This window comes from Amblyraja radiata, unplaced genomic scaffold (genome assembly GCF_010909765.2).
Source record: "Amblyraja radiata isolate CabotCenter1 unplaced genomic scaffold, sAmbRad1.1.pri scaffold_160_ctg1, whole genome shotgun sequence".
NCBI lineage: Eukaryota > Metazoa > Chordata > Chondrichthyes > Rajiformes > Rajidae > Amblyraja > Amblyraja radiata.
This window is the reverse complement of record NW_022630500.1, coordinates 136,186-155,764: the sequence shown is the minus strand read 5'-3', so window position 1 is coordinate 155,764 and position 19,579 is coordinate 136,186. Positions and strand designations below refer to the sequence as shown.

The following is a 19,579-nucleotide window of genomic DNA, read 5'->3' as shown; positions in this document are numbered from 1 at the left end:
AAATGTATTCACCAACGCTCTACTCATTTGCTTTGATGTATTTTAAATACTTCCCTTGAAAAATACAGATGGGTAAATGATCGTCAGTAACAGAGACAGAGATACTGTGCACACTGGATGGAACCCAATGACTATTAACACTAAACATGAAAAATGGGAGTTAAAATTGATCAGGTTGTCACAACCCCAGAAGCTGTCATTTTGCCCATCATGTCCAAAACTGATCTTTAATTTGAACTGTTCAAATGTTTATATATAAAGGGGTAAATTTGCTAAAATGACAAATATTGCTGTACTTTCCAGATTTGTCAGTGATTTCCAAAATCTGTCTCTATTGATGTCATTTTACTTTTATATTAGAAATGGAACATGATTGAGCCTGATATAATGCTTTCTCCTATTATGAAGCCATCCATCTCAGTCCAACTTATAATGGCATTGACAATTGAGTTGAAGGCTTTATCAGTTTAGCAAATCTCAGTAAATATTTACCTTCTCAAAACTACTGAAGGCTTTAGACTTTTGAGATGCAGCAGGGAAACAGGCCCTTCGGCCCAATGAGTCCAGGCCGACCAGCGCTCACCCTGGACACTATCCTGCACACTAGGGACAATTTACAAGTTTTACCCAAGCCAATTAACCTGCAAACCTGTACGCCTTTGGAGTGTTGGAGGAATCAGTAGCAGCCGGAGAAACCCCACGTGGTCACGGGGAGAACGTACAAACTCGGTACAGACAGCACCAGTGGTCAGGATTAATAATAATAATAATAATGGATGGGATTTATATAGCGCCTTTCTAATACTCAAGGCGCTTTACATCGCATTATTCATTCACTCCTCAGTCACACTCGGTGGTGGTGAGCTACTTCTGTAGCCACAGCTGCCCTGGGGCAGACTGACGGAAGCGTGGCTGCCAATCTGCGCCTACGGCCCCTCCGACCACCACCAATCACTCACACACATTCACACACATTCACACACAGGAAAAGGTGGGTGAAGTGTCTTGCCCAAGGACACAACGACAGTATGCACTCCAAGCGGGATTCGAACCGGCTACCTTCCGGTATTGAATACCAGGATTGAACCCGGGTGCCGGGTGTTGTAAGGCGGCAACTCTGCCACTGTGCCACTGTGCTGCCCCCCCTCCCCTCCCCCCTCCAAACAGAAAACTATTTTATTCAACCTTGGCAAAGCTTAAAATTAATAACAGCGTAAAATGTTGAGGGAACTGAAGCATTACATTTCCACAGATATTTAAGTGTCAGACTGAGCACATACCCTAAGCTTTTGGCCAGCTGTGGTCTGCTTTGTCCATCCTTGATCCTGTCCTCGTCTCTGAAGATCCCCCTGTTACTCCTCCAGCTCCTGCAGTTCTGAGATCAAATCTGGATCAGAGCAGCCGGGAAAGAACCAGTTATCCTCAAACAGTTTTGTGCCACAGGAAGACACGTCATTCAGAAAGACAACATGAGCACAGACACAATATGGACTGATTGGACCCTGGTAACCATCACTACCTTGTGGCTGCCCCAAGTTAAGGTGTTAGTTTCTGACTGGGCTAAAATTGAATTGAATTGAATTGAATCCTTTATTTGTCATTCAGACCTTTCGGTCTGAACGAAATGCTGTTGCCTGCAGCCATACATGTAATAATAACAAAACACAATAAACACAAATTAACATCCACCACAGTGAGTTCACCAAACACCTCCTCACTGTGATGGAGGCAAAAGTCTTAGAGTTACTGTCTCTTCCCTCCTCTTCTCCCTCTGCGCCAAGGCGATACCCCACCGGGCGATGGCATCAGTCCCACGGTTCAAGCTCCGCGGCCCGGGGGGTGGTCGAAGCTGCCCGCAGCTGTTGCAACGGGTGCTCCGGAAAACAGGCACCAGCCTGTGACCTGCGAGCTCCCGACATTGTCCTCCATTGGCCCGCGGCCGAGCCCCGGATCCAGGTCGCCGCCGCCAGAACGCCGCCTCAGCCGCCGTGGCACCGTCTCCGCTCCGCACCGGGCCGCCCACAAGGCAGCGTCTCAGCCCCGCACCGGGCTGCTCACACGGGAGCGCCTTCCAGCCGGTAGCCGTGCCGGCCGCACAGGAGTGTCTCAGCACCGCACCGTTCGCCCTCACCGGAGCGCCGAGTCGTGCCGCTACCCGGACGTCGCCACAGCTCGAAGACGGCCAGCCTCGCGTTGGTGAGTCCTGGCTGGCTCTACCTCCGGACCCTCGAGGTCGGTCGCAGGTTGGAGGCCGCCAGCTCCGCCATTAGGCCTCAGCGCAGACGGGGGAAGAGAAGGGGGATACGCCAAAAAGTCGCATTCCCCCGAAGGGAGAGACAGAAAGCTCTGTTTCACCCTCCCCCCACACACATAACACCACCTAATAACCAAAAAAATTACTAAACTAGACAAAAAAAACCGACAGACTGCAGGCGAGCCGCAGCTGTATCACAGCGCCGCCACTTCCGGAGAGTAAAACACATTGCAGCTGGCTGGCTGGCTTTACATTTTAAAAGCTTGCAGTAACAAAGCTAAATTTACATCACTGGTATCCCAGAGACAACTAATACCAATACTGATTTATGTATTGATATTATTTCAGTATTTCTTCAGGAGAACCTGCAAATCCATGAATAAACTGAGTGAAGCCTGTGTCGTGGCAATTTGGACAAAAAGGTAAGTGTGCTACCTTTGTAATTACCAATGTAAATAAAACTGGACAAAACTATTGTCAGCATGGATTTTGATGCTGAAAGTAAAAATGTTAGAATTCCAGCTTTAAAAAGTCGACAGTAGCCTTTGTCTTGACTGAAATATGGACAACAAACAGATCCCTAAATAGAGGTGCACTCGACTTTCAAGTCATCAAGATCACAAATCAAGTCATTCACTTCTTAAATATTTTAAATTAAAACAAAGTAAACTGTATGATTTGTTCCAAGTGAGAACCAGAGAGCACCACAATTTACCTTCTCTTTCTTCCTCAAGTTGCCTCATCCTTAATTCCATGACATTCCTCTCATCGATGTCATGGCTCGGTGTTGGCTGATAAACCGTTTCTCGCCACTTGATCAGGCGGCTGTGCAGTTCCTCTGCAGATTCAGATTCACTTGTCTACAGACACATTACACACAAAGCAACATCATCCACTCATCTAACTGGCCAATTAGATGCTTGATGCCATAAGAAACGGAAACGCTGAGACATGATACAAGAGTAATGATTCTCTATGTTTGCCTCCCGGACATATTTGATTCACAAAATAGCAAGCTGATTTGTAGTTGAGAGTTATTCAGCAAGATGACCAGAGGTGTGATCAGCATTAAAAAGTGAACTTCATGGTGAAAACTATAGTTTGTAAAAGATAGTTTACCCTTTTTTATTCTCTGCTGGAAATGATGATTTCAGTGATTTTCACATATAAGTAAATGTATTTTAATTGTCTTTAAGATAAATGGACCTATGGGCAATGAAGCACTGACTTGTTCCATTTAATGTACATCTTCAAGACATATTGTTACATGTTATTAGAATTGCAAGTTGTAGAATTGGATAATTGGAAACTTTTATTGCATAAAATCAGCCCTTGAGCCTTATTCGTTCTATCACGTGATCATGGCTGATTAGATCTTTGATCTAAACATTTACCTAATCCCCATAACCCTAAATTTTCCCACAGTGTAAAATTCTAGCTGGCTAACCCTTGAATATACTGAATGGTTCTCCATCCACAGCTCCGGAGGGTAAAGAATTCAAAAGATTCTCAATCCTCAGAGGGGAAATGTCAAGTACTTTGGATCCATCTTCACTGAGGAGGACACAAACAATCTTCCTGATGTGCTAGTGGCCAGAGGATCTGTGGTGATGGAGGAACGGAAGAAAATTCACATTCGGCAGGAAATGGTGTTGGGTAGAACCCCAGGGCCTGATGGTCTGCATCCCAGGGTACATTAGAAAGTGGCTCTAGAAATCATGGACACATTGGTGTTAATTTTCCAATGTTCTATAGCTTCAGGATCAGATCCTGTGGATTAGAGCAGTGGTTCCCAACTTGTTTTAGCTCATGGCCCCCTTGGGACCTTTTAATTTTTCTGTGGCCCCCCCCTGACATTATTAGCGGAAAAAAGTACTTAATATTATAATACCTTCCATAAAAATATCAGTGTAATAATTGCACATATATTCTCTTTTATTCTATTCCACAAACATCAAAAATATTTCAACTACATAGGTTTAAATTTATTAGAAGTGAAATTTAGGAGGCAACAGGGTGGTAGCTCTGTGGCCCCCTTCATTGAACCTGTGGCCCCCTAAATCCCAAAATCTTTCTGTGCCCCCACTGAAATTTGCCATATGGCCCCAGGTTGGGAATCATTGTATTGGAGGGTAGCTAATGATATCCCATTTTATAAGAAAGGCGGGAGAGAGAAAACAGGGAATTATAGACCAGTTAACCTGACATTGATGGTGGGGAAGATGCTGGAGTCAAAGATGAAATAGCAGCATATTTGGATAGCAATAACAGGATCGGCCCAAGTTAGCATGGATTTACGAAAGGGAAATCATGCGTGACTAATCTTCAGGAATTTTTTGAGGATGTAACTAGAAAAATGGACAAGGAAGAGCCAGTGGATGTAGTGTACCTGGACTTTCAGAAACCATTAGAAAAGGTCAAATTTGATAGGAGATTAGTGGGCAAAATTAGGGCCCATGGTATTGGGGCTAGAGTGTTGACATGGATAGAAAATTGGTTGGTGAACAGGTAACAAAGAGTAGGGATTAACGTTACCCTTTCAGAATGGCAGGCAGTGACTAATGGGGTATTGCAAAGCTTTGTGCAGCTATTTACAATATACATCAATGATTTAGATGAAGGGATTCAAAGTAACATTAGCAAATTTGCAGATGACACAAAGCTGGGTGGCAGTGTGAATTGTAAGGAGGATGCTATGAGAATGCAGGGTGACTTGGACAGTTTGGGTGAGTGGGCAGATGCATGGCAGATGCAGTTTAATGTGGATAAATGTGAGGTTATCCACTTTGGTAGCAAAAACAGGAAGGCAGATTATTATCTAAATGATGTCAAGTGGGGAAAAGGGAAAGTACAACGGGATCCGGGGGTCCTTGCTCATCAGTCAATGAAAGTGAGCATGCAAGTACAGCAGGCGGTGAAGAAAGCAAATGTCATGTTTGCCTTCACAACAAGAGTAGTTGAGTATAGGAGCAAAGAGATATTTCTGCAATTGTTAAGGGCCCTAGTGAGACCACACCTGGAGAACTGTGTACAGTTTTGGTCCCCTAATTTGAGGAAGTCCATTCTTGCTATTGAGGGAGTGCAGCGTAGGTTTACAAGGTTAATTCCCGGGATGGCGGGACTGTCAAATGCGGAGAGAATGGAGCGGCTAGGTTGTACACTCTGGAGTTTAGAAGGATGAGAGCGCATCTTATTGAAACATATAAGATTATTAATGGTTTGGACACACTAGAGGCAGGAAACATGTTCCCGATGTTGGGGAGTCCAGAACCAGGGGCCACAGTTTAAGAATAAGGGGTAAGCCATTTAGAACGGAGACGAGGAAGCACTTTTTCACACAGAGAGTTGTGAGTCTGTGGAATTCTCTGCCTCAGAGGGAGGTGGTGGCCGGTTCCCTGGATACTTTCAGAAGCGAGCTAGAAAGAGTTCTTAAAGATAGCGGAGTCAGGGGATATAGGGAGAAGGCAGGAACGGGGTACTGATTGGGGATGATCAAACATGGTCACATTGAATGGCGTTGCTGGATGGAAAGGCCGAATGGCCAACTCCTGCACCTATTGTCTATTGCAGCTCCTTATCCTGAGGCTATGCCCTTTAGGTCTTGACTCTCCCATTAGGAAAAATATCCTATCAGCCTATCAGTCAAACACACCTTTCTCCACACCCGCTCCTTCCTTTCACTTTACACTCTTCTAAAATCTGGAGAATATAGGCTCAAGCATTGGGCACGCTCTAACCTCAGAAATCAGTCTTGCCAATAAATGTTTAGAGTTCTGGATAATCAGAATTAAAGGATGTTCTTTTAGGAAGGAGATGAGGTGACATTTCTTTAGCCAGAAGGTGGTGAATCTGTGGAATTCTTTGCCACAGATGGCTGTAGAGGCCAAGTCAGTGGATATTTTTCAGGCATAGATAGATTCTTGATTAGTACAGGTGTCAGAGGTTAGAGGAGAAGGCAGGAGAATAGGGCTGGGAGGGAGTAATTGATCAGCCATGATTGAATGGTGGGGTAGACTTGATGGGCCGAATGACCTAATATTATTCCTTATAATATTAATAGGTAAAATTACCCAAACTAGATTAAAAAGTCTGGAACTACTCTGTTGCTTCCCCAACCACACGAGCTAATTCAGTAGACTTTCTCCATGTCCAATGTGTATGGTAATGCATACAGAAACCATCTGGTGTGGAAGCAAATAGCACCCCTCAGATGCAAGAATCAAGCCAGAAAATAAGGATGATAATAGAAAAGAGCAAAATAAAAACTTACATAAATGATCCATTTAAAAATTAATCTGAATAAGCAACATGAAATACAATGTAATATTAATTAGCAGGATACTTGAGACTGTTGAATCTGTGCAGAATGCACACACTTGGAATTAAGATTGTACATGGAGGAATTAAATGCAGCACAAATTCTCCCAACCTGGGAAGTTTGTCCCTTGGTAGCTTGTTCTAAATCTGCTTGCATGTTCTGGTGTTGCTCTTCATATTCTTCCAATTTTGCTTGAAGATCCTCTGTAAGAAAACACATATCACCATTTAAATAATGAGAAAGAAGAAGGGTCATGACCCGAAACGTCACCTATTCTTTCTCTCCAGAGATGCTGCCTGTCCCACTGAGTTATTCCAGCTTTGTGTGTCTATATTCGGTTTAAACCAGCAACTGCAGTTCCTTTTTACTCAAGAGATGAAGGATCTCTAACCAAATAACCCTTCCATGTTTCTCTCTGTCTGTCTCTCCCCCACTCTAGTCCTCTTGCTAATTTTACCATTTGTATTCCTTCATTATCACCTCATCCCCAGCCAACAATGGACCACTGTCAGCGCCACCCTCCCCGAGTCATCGATGCAGGCTCTACTTTGTTTTGTACCTCCCATACCTCTAATTCTTGATCCGAAACATCACCTATTCTTTTCTCCAGAGATGCTGCCTGACCTGCATTTTGTGTCTATCTTCGGTGTAAACCTGTATCCCCAGTTCCTTCTTACCCAATTAAAGTCATACTATACACACACCATTTTGTGCCTCGACATGTTGTAGCCAGTTCACTTTCAGGTGTAACTGTTCGTTATCCTCTTCCAAGTCACCAGCTATATCTTTGAGCTCCAGCAGCTCCTGCCGAGAAGGTACAATCTGGGTAGAAATAACTTTAGTGTCAATGATAGCCAAGGGATTTATATTGGTCAGTAAAATAGTCACCATTCAAATTCTAGATTAAATATTTTGCTTTATGACTCTAGACAGGTAAGACTAGTGTAGATGGGGCTCGTTGGTCAGTGTGGGCAAGTTGGGCTGAAGGGCCTGTTTATGAACAGTATGATTCTCTAAATAACTTTAGCATGCATTATACTTTTAATGTGCCATTGCCGACAGCTCCATTCTACCACAACTATTTTATGATTGAATTTTCCGGCAGGCTCACATCTATCCCATGTCACTTACTCTTCAGAAAGGTGTTCTACACGGAATGGAGTGAGCTGTGAAATGTAGGGAAGCACTCCTTCATACAGTTGAGCCCAGATTATAAATCTACAATGTACATAACTGTGTAAAAAAAAATTTGGTTCCCACAATGCTTCAACAACTCACGTAATAACATACCATCAATTTTCCTTTCTTTATAAGATAAAGTCATTTAATTCTAGGTAAATGGCAAACAGATTAATATTTAGTTAATCGTCACCAAGTCCAAGGGGGTTTTATTTGGGGTACCTGTACATTGTCCAGCTCCTCTTCAATCTGATTGATTTTCAATTTGGACTGAGCTTCCATTGTAATGAACCTGGCCTCTGATTTTTCAGCCTCTTGCGTCATAAGCCTCACTTGTTCTTTAAGAAAGAGAAAGGAAAAAACACCCGTAATTATCTGATATTTGTTGCAAAAAAAATCAACACCTCCACAATTTGCAATTGTTTCCACAGCAGTTAATGGCAATCAGTGAAAATCATCTGTTCAACTAATTACCAACATTTGAAATCATAAAATATCCTTGAAATGCTACCATTCATTAAGCTTGAAGATTTGTAAGGCAAAATGGTAATTCCATATACATATTTATCCAATGATAAATTCCTTAACTATCACTAGTGAGAAAAGATTAGAAGCTTGAATAAAGCTCCACAGAAAATGTGTCTCCTCAACATTTTGGAAATTAAGGTATAAAGTTACTTAATCCCAAACAAACAAAATGATCATTCTCCACTGGCTCCATTAAAACCATTATTTTATTTTAAATTACTCCAATTACATTTCCTCTTCTGCTGCTGAATAGTCTGTCTCCACCATCATTGTATCTTGTCCCTGGTTTCACCCTCTCTTCCGTAAACTGTCATGCAAACACAGCTCAAGTCTCACAGAGATAAGACATTCATGGAGTTAATGAAATGTCCTGGTTGCTCTGTGGTCTTCTCATTCAAAGCTATTTGAAATTAAAATACTTTGATGTACCATTTCCGGCAAGGGCATTGTGAATGGTAAAATGTCTTCAAATGATTTTATTTAGAGATACAGCGTGGAAACAGGCCCTTCGACCCACTGTGTCTGTGTTGACCAATGATCCTCGCACACTAACACTATCCTACACACACTAGGGATAATTTACCATGAACCCAAGTCAATTAACCTACAAACCTTTGTGGATAATGAAGAGGATTTCCAAAGTCTACAGAGTGATTTAGGCCATTTGGAAAAATGGGCTGAAAGATGGCAGATGGAGTTTAATGCTGATAAATGTGAGGTGTTACACCTTGGCAGGACAAATCAAAATAGGACGTACATGATAAATGGTAGGGAATTGAAGAATACAGTTGAACAGAGGGATCTGGGAATAACCGTGCATAGTTCCTTGAAGGTGGAATCTCATATAGATAGGGTGGTAAAGAAAGCTTTTGGTATGCTAGCCTTTATAAATCAGAGCATTGAGTATAGAAGCTGGGATGTAATGTTAAAATTGTACAAGGCATTGGTGAGACCAAATCTGGAGTATGGTGTACAATTTTGGTCGCCCAATTATAGGAAGGATGTCAACAAAATAGAGAGAGTACAGAGGAGATTTACTAGAATGTTGCCTGGGTTTCAACAACTAAGTTACAGAGATAGGTTGAATAAGTTAGGTCTTTATTCTCTGGAGCGCAGAAGGTTAAGGGGGGACTTGATAGAGGTCTTTAAAATGATGAGAGGGATAGACAGAGTTGATGTGAGCAAGCTTTTCCCTTTGAGAATAGGGAAGATTCAAACAAGAGGACATGACTTCAGAATTAAGGGACAGAAGTTTAGGGGTAACATGAGGGGGAACTTCTTTACTCAGAGAGTGGTAGCGGTGTGGAATGAGCTTCCAGTGGAAGTGGTGGCGGCAGGTTCGTTGGTATCATTTAAGAATAAATTGGATAGGCATATGGATGAGAACGGAATGGACGGTTATGGTATGAGTGCAGGCAGGTGGGACTAAGGGAAAAAAATTGTTCGGCGCGGACTTGTAGGGCCGAGATGGCCTGTTTCCGTGCTGTAATTGTTATATGGTTATATGGTTAAACCTGTACGTCTTTGGAGTGTGAGGATACCGAAGCACCTGGATGAAAACCCACAGGGAGAACATACAAACTCCATACAGACAAGCACCACAGTCAGGATCAAACCCAGGTCTCTGGCGCTGAAAGGCAGCAACTCCACCGCTGCGCCACCAGGCCGCCCTTCACGATGTCATGTTTTAACTATCAGCACCGTCTCAAAATTAAAATTCAGTGATAGCGGTTTAAAGGATTCAAGAAGAGAATGTTTTGAAAAGCATCTGTATGAATCTGTCCAAATGACTACTGTGTGTTCCTGTCAGCCATTTGGCAGACTCTCACAAATGCTTCACAAGTAATTATTTTCTTGAATCTTTAAACATCACTATCTTCTGATCAAGGAATCTGACCAGAATACCCGAGTGAAAAAAACTTAGATTACACACTACTTTTCCTGATCACTGAACGTACGAACCCAGTGTGATCAGTGATAAAATATGGGAATTACAACAACCAATTTGCATACACAAAATCTCATAAGGTTACAGGGACGAGATAATTACACAGCAGGCGAGGACAGATGTACAAATCTGCGGTAGGAACATTTGTGGCCGACCAAAAAATATTAACAGGTCATTTTTGAGTAATTACCTTCCAGTTCCCCAATCTTCTGTTTGGTGTAATCATTTAAAGAACAAGTTGCCTGTTCTGCAAGAGGTGCGCAGGCATGAGATTGTAAAAGTTGCAGATCTTTGTTAAGTTGTACACAGCACTGATCTTTCAGTGATGTTTCTTCAGCATGTTTCTCACTGATTGTACGGAGCTGAGTCCTGTGTTTTCTGTTGAGTTTTTTAAAATCTGCCTCATGCTTTTCCGTCATATTTCGGACCTTGGTTCTCATTCCGTGTTTTTCAGCCAGAAGCTTGTCCTTGAGTTCTTCATTTTCCATCTCAATGTCGCTCAAATCTTCAACTAACTCCTAAAAAATTAAAAATTGCCAAATGAAACTAAAGAGACTTTCGTGAGCCTTTGTGTGGGGGAGGGTGAATGTGGGGGAGGGGGTTGCGGAGGGTGGGTGTGGGGGAGGGCAGGGTGTGGCGGAGGGGTGTGGGGAGGGGGTGTGGGGGAGGGGTGTGGGGGAGGGCAGGGTGTGGGGGAGGGGTGTGGGGAGGGGGTGTGGGGGAGGGGGTTGCAGAGGAGAGGGGGTGGGGAGAGGTGTTGGGGGGGGATGTGGGCGAATGGGATTGTGGGGTATGGGGAGGGGGAACCTTCAAAACTTTTATAACTTTTGTACTATTTCATCGATCGGATCAAAACTTATTTGATTTCAGCAGAGAAGAATGGTGGCGAAAATGGTAGCGATAAGCAGGATGGTTTTTGCTCAAATTTAATTACAACGCAGACACGAAGTGCTCAAGATGAGAGGTTTAATAATATATATGGAATAGAAATGATGGAAGATGGATATAATCACTAGTGACATTGTTGCATTATAATCAAGAGTTCATGTGTTGTTGACATCTAAATAGGAGATAAATAGCAGATCTGATCTTGGTCACGGCTGAAAAAAATTGGTGGTGCAGATCAGCATTGCCAACAACCTGTCATAACCAGAATGACAACACTGCAAGGCTCCACATAAACTGTGACTCTGCACTATAACACGTCATAAAAGGGTTGATTTATAAAAAAAGAATGGGAAGATTTATACAAAAGAAAATCTTCACATTTTTTCATATTTACAGATTTATTCCAAGAGGTTCCCTGCTATTTTTATTTCACCGCCAGTTACAACAGAATCCATATAACCATATAACCATATAACAATTACAGCACGGAAACAGGCCATCTCGGCCCTACAAGTCCGCGCCGAACAATTTTTTTCCCTTAGTCCCACCTGCCTGCACTCATACCATAACCCTCCATTCCCTTTTCATCCATATGCCTATCCAATTTATTCTTAAATGATACCAACGAACCTGCCGCCACCTCTTCCACTGGAAGCTCATTCCACACCGCTACCACTCTCTGAGTAAAGAAGTTCCCCCTCATGTTACCCCTAAACTTCTGTCCCTTAATTCTGAAGTCATGTCCTCTTGTTTGAATCTTCCCTATTCTCAAAGGGAAAAGCTTGATCACATCAACTCTGTCTATCCCTCTCATCATTTTAAAGACCTCTATCAAGTCCCCCCTTAACCTTCTGCGCTCCAGAGAATAAAGACCTAACTTATTCAACCTATCTCTGTAACTTAGTTGTTGAAACCCAGGCAACATTCTAGTAAATCTCCTCTGTACTCTCTCTATTTTGTTGACATCCTTCCTATAATTGGGCGACCAAAATTGTACACCATACTCCAGATTTGGTCTCACCAATGCCTTGTACAATTTTAACATTACATCCCAGCTTCTATACTCAATGCTCTGATTTATAAAGGCTAGCATACCAAAAGCTTTCTTTACCACCCTATCTATATGAGATTCCACCTTCAAGGAACTATGCACGGTTATTCCCAGATCCCTCTGTTCAACTGTATTATTCAATTCCCTACCATTTATCATGTACGTCCTATTTTGATTTGTCCTGCCAAGGTGTAACACCTCATATTTATCAGCATTAAACTCCATCTGCCATCTTTCAGCCCATTTTTCCAAATGGCCTAAATCACTCTGTAGACTTTGGAAATCCTCTTCATTATCCACAACACCCCTTATCTTGGTATCATCTGCATACTTACTAATCCAATTTACCACCCCTTCATCCAGATCATTGATGTACATGACAAACAACAAAGGACCCAACACAGATCCCTGAGGCACCCCACTAGTCATCTGCCTCCAACCCGACAAACAGCCATCCACCATTACCCTCTGGCTTCTCCCATTCAGCCACAGCTGAATCCATCTTGCTATTCCTGCATTTATACCCAACAGTTTAACCTTCTTAACCAACCTTCCATGAGGAACCTTGTCAAAGGCCTTACTAAAGTCCATATAGACAACATCCACTGCTTTACCCTCGTCAATTTCCCTAGTAACCTCTTCATAAAATTCAAGAAGATTAGTCAAACATGACCTTCCAGGCACAAATCCATGTTGACTGTTCTTAATCAGACCCTGTTTATCCAGATGCTTATATATATTATCTCTAAGTATCTTTTCCATTAATTTGCCCACCACTGAAGTCAAACTAACAGGTCTATAATTGCTAGGTTTACTCTTAGAACCCTTTTTAAACAATGGAACAACATGCGCAGTACGCCAATCCTCGGGGACTATTCCCGTTTCTAATGACATTTGAAATATTTCTGTCATAGCCCCGGCTATTTCTACACTAACTTCCCTCAATGTCCTAGGGAATATCCTGTCAGGACCTGGAGACTTATCCACTTTTATATTTTTCAAAAGTGTCTGTACTTCTTTTACTTTGAAACTCATAGTATCCATAACTACTCTACTCGTTTCCCTTACCTCACATAATTCAATATCCTTCTCCTTGGTGAATACCGAAGAAAATAAATTGTTCAATATCTCCCCCATCTCTTTTGGCTCTGCAGATAGCTGCCCATTCTGTTTCTCCAATGGACCAATTTTATCCCTCGTTATCCTTTTGCTATTAATATAGCTGTAGAAACCCTTTGGATTTACATTCACCTTACTTGCCAAAGCAACCTCATATAACCATATAACCATATAACAATTACAGCACGGAAACAGGCCATCTCGACCCCTCTAGTCCGTGCCGAACACATAATCTCCCCTAGTCCCATATACCTGCGCTCAGACCATAACCCTCCATTCCTTTCCCATCCATATAACTATCCAATTTATTTTTAAATGATAAAAACGAACCTGCCTCCACCACCTTCACTGGAAGCTCATTCCACACAGCTACCACTCTCTGAGTAAAGAAGTTCCCCCTCATGTTACCCCTAAACTTCAGTCCCTTAATTCTCAAGTCATGTCCCCTTGTTTGAATCTTCCCTACTCTCAGTGGGAAAAGCTTTTCCACGTCAACTCTGTCTATCCCTCTCATCATTTTAAAAACCTCTATCAAGTCCCCCCTTAACCTTCTGCGCTCCAAAGAATAAAGCCCTAACTTGTTCAACCTTTCTCTGTAACTTAGTTGCTGAAACCCAGGCAACATTCTAGTAAATCTCCTCTGTACTCTCTCTATTTTGTTGACATCCTTCCTATAATTAGGCGACCAAAATTGTACACCATACTCCAGAATCGGCCTCACCAATGCCTTGTACAATTTTAACATTACATCCCAACTTCTATACTCAATGCTCTGATTTATAAAGGCCAGCACACCAAAAGCTTTCTTTACCACCCTATCTACATGAGATTCCACTTTCATGGAACTGTGCACAGTTATTCCCAGATCCCTCTGTTCACCTACATTCTTCAATTCCCTACCATTTACCATGTACGTCCTATTTTGATTTGTCCTGCCAAGATGTAGCACCTCACACTTATCAGCATTAAACTCCATCTGCCATCTTTCAGCCCACTCTTCCAACTGGCATAAATCTCTCTGTAGACTTTGAAACTCTACTTCATTAGCCGCAACCCCACCTATCTTAGTATCATCTGCATACTTACTAATCCAATTTACCACACCATCGTCCAGATCATTGATGTACATGACAAACAACAGTGGACCCAACACAGATCCCTGTGGCACCCCACTCGTCACTGGCCTCCAACCTGACAAACAACCATCCACCATTACTCTCTGGCATCTCCCATTCAGCCACTGTTGAATCCATCTTGCTACTCCACCATTAATACCCAAACATTGAACCTTCTTAACCAACCTTCCATGAGGAACCTTGTCAAAGGCCTTACTGAAGTCCATATACACAACATCCACTGCTTTACCCTCATCAATTTCCCGAGTAACATCTTCAAAAAATTCAAGAATATTAGTTAAACATGACCTTCCAGGCACAAATCCATGTTGACTGTTCCTAATCAGACCCTGTTTATCCAGATGCTTATATATATTATCTCTAAGTATTCTTTCCATTCATTTGCCCACCACTGATGTCAAACTAACAGGTCTATAATTGCTAGGTTTACTCTTAGACCCCTTTTTAAACAATGGAACAACATGCGCAGTACGCCAATCCTCCAGCACTATTCCCGTTTCTAATGACATTTGAAACATTTCTGCCATAGCCCCTGCTATTTCTACACTAACTTCCCTCAATGTCCTAGGGAATAACCTGTCCGGACCTGGAGACTTATCCACTTTTATAATTCTCAAAAGTGTCAGTACTTCCTCTTCTTTGATCCTCATAGTTTCCATAGCTACTCTACTTGTTTCCCTTACCTCACATAATTCAATATCCTTCTCCTTGGTGAATACCGAAGAAAATAAACTGTTCAATATCTCCCCCATCTCTTTTGGCTCTGCAGATAGTTGGCCACTCTGACTCTCTAATGGACCAATTTTATCCCTCGTTATCCTTTTGCTATTAATATAGCGGTAGAAACCCTTCGGATTTACTTTTACCTTACTTGCCAAAGCAACCTCATATCTTCTTTTAGCTTTTCTAATTTCTTTCTTAAGATTCTTTTTACATTCTTTATACTCCTCAAGCACCTCATTTACTCCATGCTGCCTATAACTCTTGTAGATCTCCCTCTTTTTCCGAACCAAGTGTCCAATTTCCCTTGAAAACCATGGCTCTTTACAATTTTTACGATTTCCTTTCAACCGAACAGGGACATAAAGATTCTGTACTCTTAAAATTTCACCTTTAAATGTACTCCATTTCTCTTCCACATCTTTGCCATAAAACAAACTGTCCCAATTTACTCATTTTAAATCCTTTCGCATCTCCTCAAAGTTAGCCTTTCTCCAATCAAAAATCTCAACCCTAGGTCCAGTTTTGTCCCTCTCCATAATTATATTGAAACTAATGGTATTGTGATCACTGGACCCGAACTGTTCCCCAACGCATACCTCTGCCACCTGACCCATCTCATTTCCTAACAGGAGGTCCAGTACCGCCCCTTCTCTAGTAGGTACTTCTATGTATTGTTGCAAAAAACTATCCTGCACACATTTTACAAACTCCAACCCATCCAGCCCATTTACAGAATGTGTTTCCCAGTCTATGTGTGGAAAATTGAAATCTCCCACAATCACTACCTTGTGCTTACTACTAATATCTGCAATCTCCTTACATATTTGCTCTTCCAATTCTCGCTCCCCATTTGGCGGTCTATAATACACCCCTATAAGTGTTGCTACCCCTTTCCCATTTTTCAGTTCCACCCAAATAGCCTCCCTAGACGAGCCCTCTAATCTATCCTGCCAAAGCACTGCTGTAATATCTTCCCTGATAAGCAATGCAACACCTCCACCTCTTGCCCCTCCAATTCTATCACACCTGAAGCAACGAAATCCTGGAATATTTAGTTTCCAATCACAGCCCTCCTGCAACCATGTTTCACTGATCGCCACAACATCATACTTCCAGGTGTCAATCCAGGCTCTAAGTTCATCCACTTTTCTTACAATGCTCCTAGCATTAAAATATACACATTTAAGAAACCCACCCTCTCTTATTCTCTGATTATTTTCTTTTTCTTCTCTCTCCCCTACATTTTGGGTCAGAGTGCTACCATTCTCTGCCCCCTGCTTCACACACTGACTGCTAGCTTTCCCAATTTGAGTCCCTCCCCCCAACCATACTAGTTTAAAGTCTCCCCAGTAGCCTTTGCAAATCTCCCCGCCAGGATATTGGTCCCCCTTGAGTTCAAGTGCAACCCGTCCTTTCTGTACAGGTCGCACCTTCCCCAAAAGAGGTCCCAATTATCCAGAAACTTGAATCCATACCCACTGCACCAGTCTCTCATCCACGCATTTATCCTCCACCTCGCTCCATTCCTACTCTCACTGTCGCGTGGCACAGGCAGTAATCCTGAGATTGTTACCTTTCCAGTCCTTCTCCTTAACTCTCTACCTAACTCCCTAAATTCTTCTTTCAGGACCTCTTCTCTTTTTTTACCTATGTCGTTGGTACCTATATGCACCACAACCTCAGGCTCCTCTCCCTCCCATTTCAGGATTTCTTGGACACGTTCAGACACATCCCTGACCCTGGCAGCAGGGAGGCAAACTACCATCCGGGACTCCTGTCTGCGTCCACAGAATCGCCTATCCGACCCCCTGACTATAGAGTCCCCTATTACAATTGCCCTCCTCTTCTTTTCCTTACCCTTCTGAGCAACAGGACCGGTCTTTGTGCCAGAGGCCCGGCCGCTGTCGCTGCCCCCAGGTAGGCTGTCTCCCCCACCCTTACTCAAACACGAGTACTTATTTTCAAGGTGTACAGCCATCGGGGTACTCACCAGTCCCTGCCTCTGCCCATTGCCCTTCCTAACTGTGACCCAGTTTTCTGTCTCCCGTGGTCTTGGAGTGACCACCTCCCTGTAACTCCTTTCTATGACCTCCTCGCTCTCCCTGAGCAGACAGAGGTCATCGAGTTGCTGCTCCAGGTTCCTAACGCGGTCCCTTAGGAGCCCCATCTCGACGCACCTGGCGCAGATGTGGACGTCTGGAGAGCACTCAGACTCCATGACCTCCCACATCTGACATCCAGAACAGTAAACTGCCCTGGCCTTCATTCTCCCCCTTATCCAAATACAATAAAGCCTTACCCGCTTTTTTAGCTTTTCTAATTTCTTTCTTAAGATTCTGTTTATTTCCTTTTTTTTCTTTCTCCTCTTGTGTCCGAGTGCTTCCCTTTTCTGCTTCCTGCCTCCCATTCTGTCTACTAGCTTTCTCTATTTGAGTCCCTCGCCCCAACCGTTCTAGTTTAAAGTCTCCCCAGTAGCTTTTGCGAATTTCCCCGCCAGGATATTGGTCCCCCTCGGGTTCAAGTGCAACCCATCCTTTCTGTACAGGTCCCACCTTCCCCAAAAGAAGTCCCAATGATCCAGAAACTTGAATCCCTGCCTTCTGCACCAGTCTTTCAGCCACGCATTTATCCTCCACCTCGCTCCATTCCTACTCTCACTGTCGCGTGGTACAGGCAGTAATCCTGAGATTGTTACCTTTTTGGTCCTTTTCCTTAACTCTCCTCCAAACACCCTAAATCCTCCCTTCAAGACCTCTTCACTTTTTTTACCTATGTCATTTGTACCAATATGTACCACGACCTCAGGCTCCTCTCCCTCTGATTTCAGGATATCGTGGATGCGTTGAGACACGTCCGAGACCTTGGCACCAGGGAGGCAGACCACCATCCTGGTCTCCTGACTGCGTCCACAGAAACGCCTATCCGACCCCCTAACAATAGAGTCCCCAATTACTATTGCCCTCTTCTTTTTTTCCCCACCTTTCGGAGCAACAGGGCCGGTCTCTGTGCTGGAGGCCCGTCCGCTGTTGCTACCCCCGGGTAGGCTGTCATCCTCATCCGTACTCAAACAGGAGTACTTATTTGCAAGGTGTACCGACATTGGAGTACTCCCTCGTTCCTGCCTCTGCCCCTTGCCCTTCCTTAGCGTGCCCTTCCTTAGCTGGTTGCAGAGATCTTTCCCTGTAATAGAGATTCACACAGCAGCAAACAATGATGTCCTTACCGCTAGCTCCTGATTCTTCCCATCAAGTTTTTTCTCCAACACATCCACAAGTTGCGTCCTTTCTAATAATGCCTCTTCGTTTTCACGGAGTTTTTCCTTCAGGTTTTCCAGCAACTGAGGAGGTTAGCAAGTGATTAATACCCCCTAACAGATAAATCTGGGCAACCTAGAATGGAAATCACACACACGCAACATTTGTAATTCAACTGCACCAATAGTTAGGTCCTCAATTCCACCTTGGTATTAAGACATTAAAATTATCATTAATGAAATCAGGGGATGAAATCATTAATTCACATTCAATGGTTTAATGGTCCTTTATTGTCACGTGTACTGAGGTACAGTGAAATTTGATTTACCACACACATACCAAAAAGCAACAAGACACAAAACGACATAAAGATTAAACATAAACAGCCACCACAGCGGCGTGTGAGAATCCCTAGGGCACACAGGATAAGCAGAGACCCACAGCCATCAGTTCAATGTCCGGGCCACACACACGCTCCTTCACCGACCGCTGTACTCTCTCTGCAGTCCCTGTCCGCCCAAAGTCAGAAAGCCGTCCACACTCGAACCAGACTCCAGGATCACTGCACTCACGGAAATCCCTCCGAGTCCCCACCAGGGTAGGCAGCTCCTCCATCGTGGTTTTTGCGACCACATATTCCCCACTGTAATGGAAGGTGAATAACTTTTACCAACTTCCTCCTTTTCTCCCACGGTCGGGGCGATTGAAACACCCGCAGTTGGTGATCAAAGCCCCCACAACGGAGCGATCGAGGCTCCAGCAATCGGGGTGGTCAAAGCTCCTGTAGTTGGAACTCCCGACGTTGATCCCTAACAAAGCTATCTCCAGCTCCACGATGTTTGGCCACAATGCCGGCGGAGATGCAATACGGAAAAAGTCGCACCTCCGTCGAGGGAAGAGATTAAAAAAGTTTCCCGTTTCCCCCACACCCACCCCCCACATAATACAAAACTAAAGATACGCTAACACATACAAATAAAACAGAATAAAAACAAACAAAAGAAGAAAATGACAAGACAGGCTGTTGGCGAGGCTGCCACTTACAGCGCCACCCGGTGGTCTTTAGTCACACATTTACTTGAAACTGCTGACTATCGTTACAAAATTGCATACAGTGAAATGTGAAAAAGGACAAATAACTTGTCTGCTTGTTTCATCAACAGTACTATCTAGCGTAAAGA

At 43.3% G+C, this 19,579-nt stretch overlaps 1 protein-coding gene and 1 long non-coding RNA gene across 2 annotated transcripts in view; both read right to left on the bottom strand.

Annotated features, from left to right (window-relative positions):
* Positions 1-19,579, bottom strand: part of LOC116969846 (MAR-binding filament-like protein 1) — a 33,114-nt gene that overhangs the window by 11,693 nt on the left and 1,842 nt on the right. Inside the window, exons 3-5 of the mRNA XM_033016620.1 lie at positions 18,368-18,481; positions 10,418-10,745; positions 7,974-8,089 (exon numbers count right to left, since the gene is read on the bottom strand). Of these exons, the coding sequence (XP_032872511.1) occupies positions 7,974-8,089; positions 10,418-10,745; positions 18,368-18,481 (558 nt within the window). The remainder of the gene's footprint in view (positions 1-7,973; positions 8,090-10,417; positions 10,746-18,367; positions 18,482-19,579) is intronic.
* On the bottom strand, positions 3,071-7,331 carry LOC116969845. The gene is made up of 3 exons (XR_004410937.1): positions 7,277-7,331; positions 6,684-6,775; positions 3,071-3,114 (listed from the first exon to the last, which is right to left on the bottom strand). It is a non-coding gene; the product is annotated as an uncharacterized LOC116969845 (long non-coding RNA).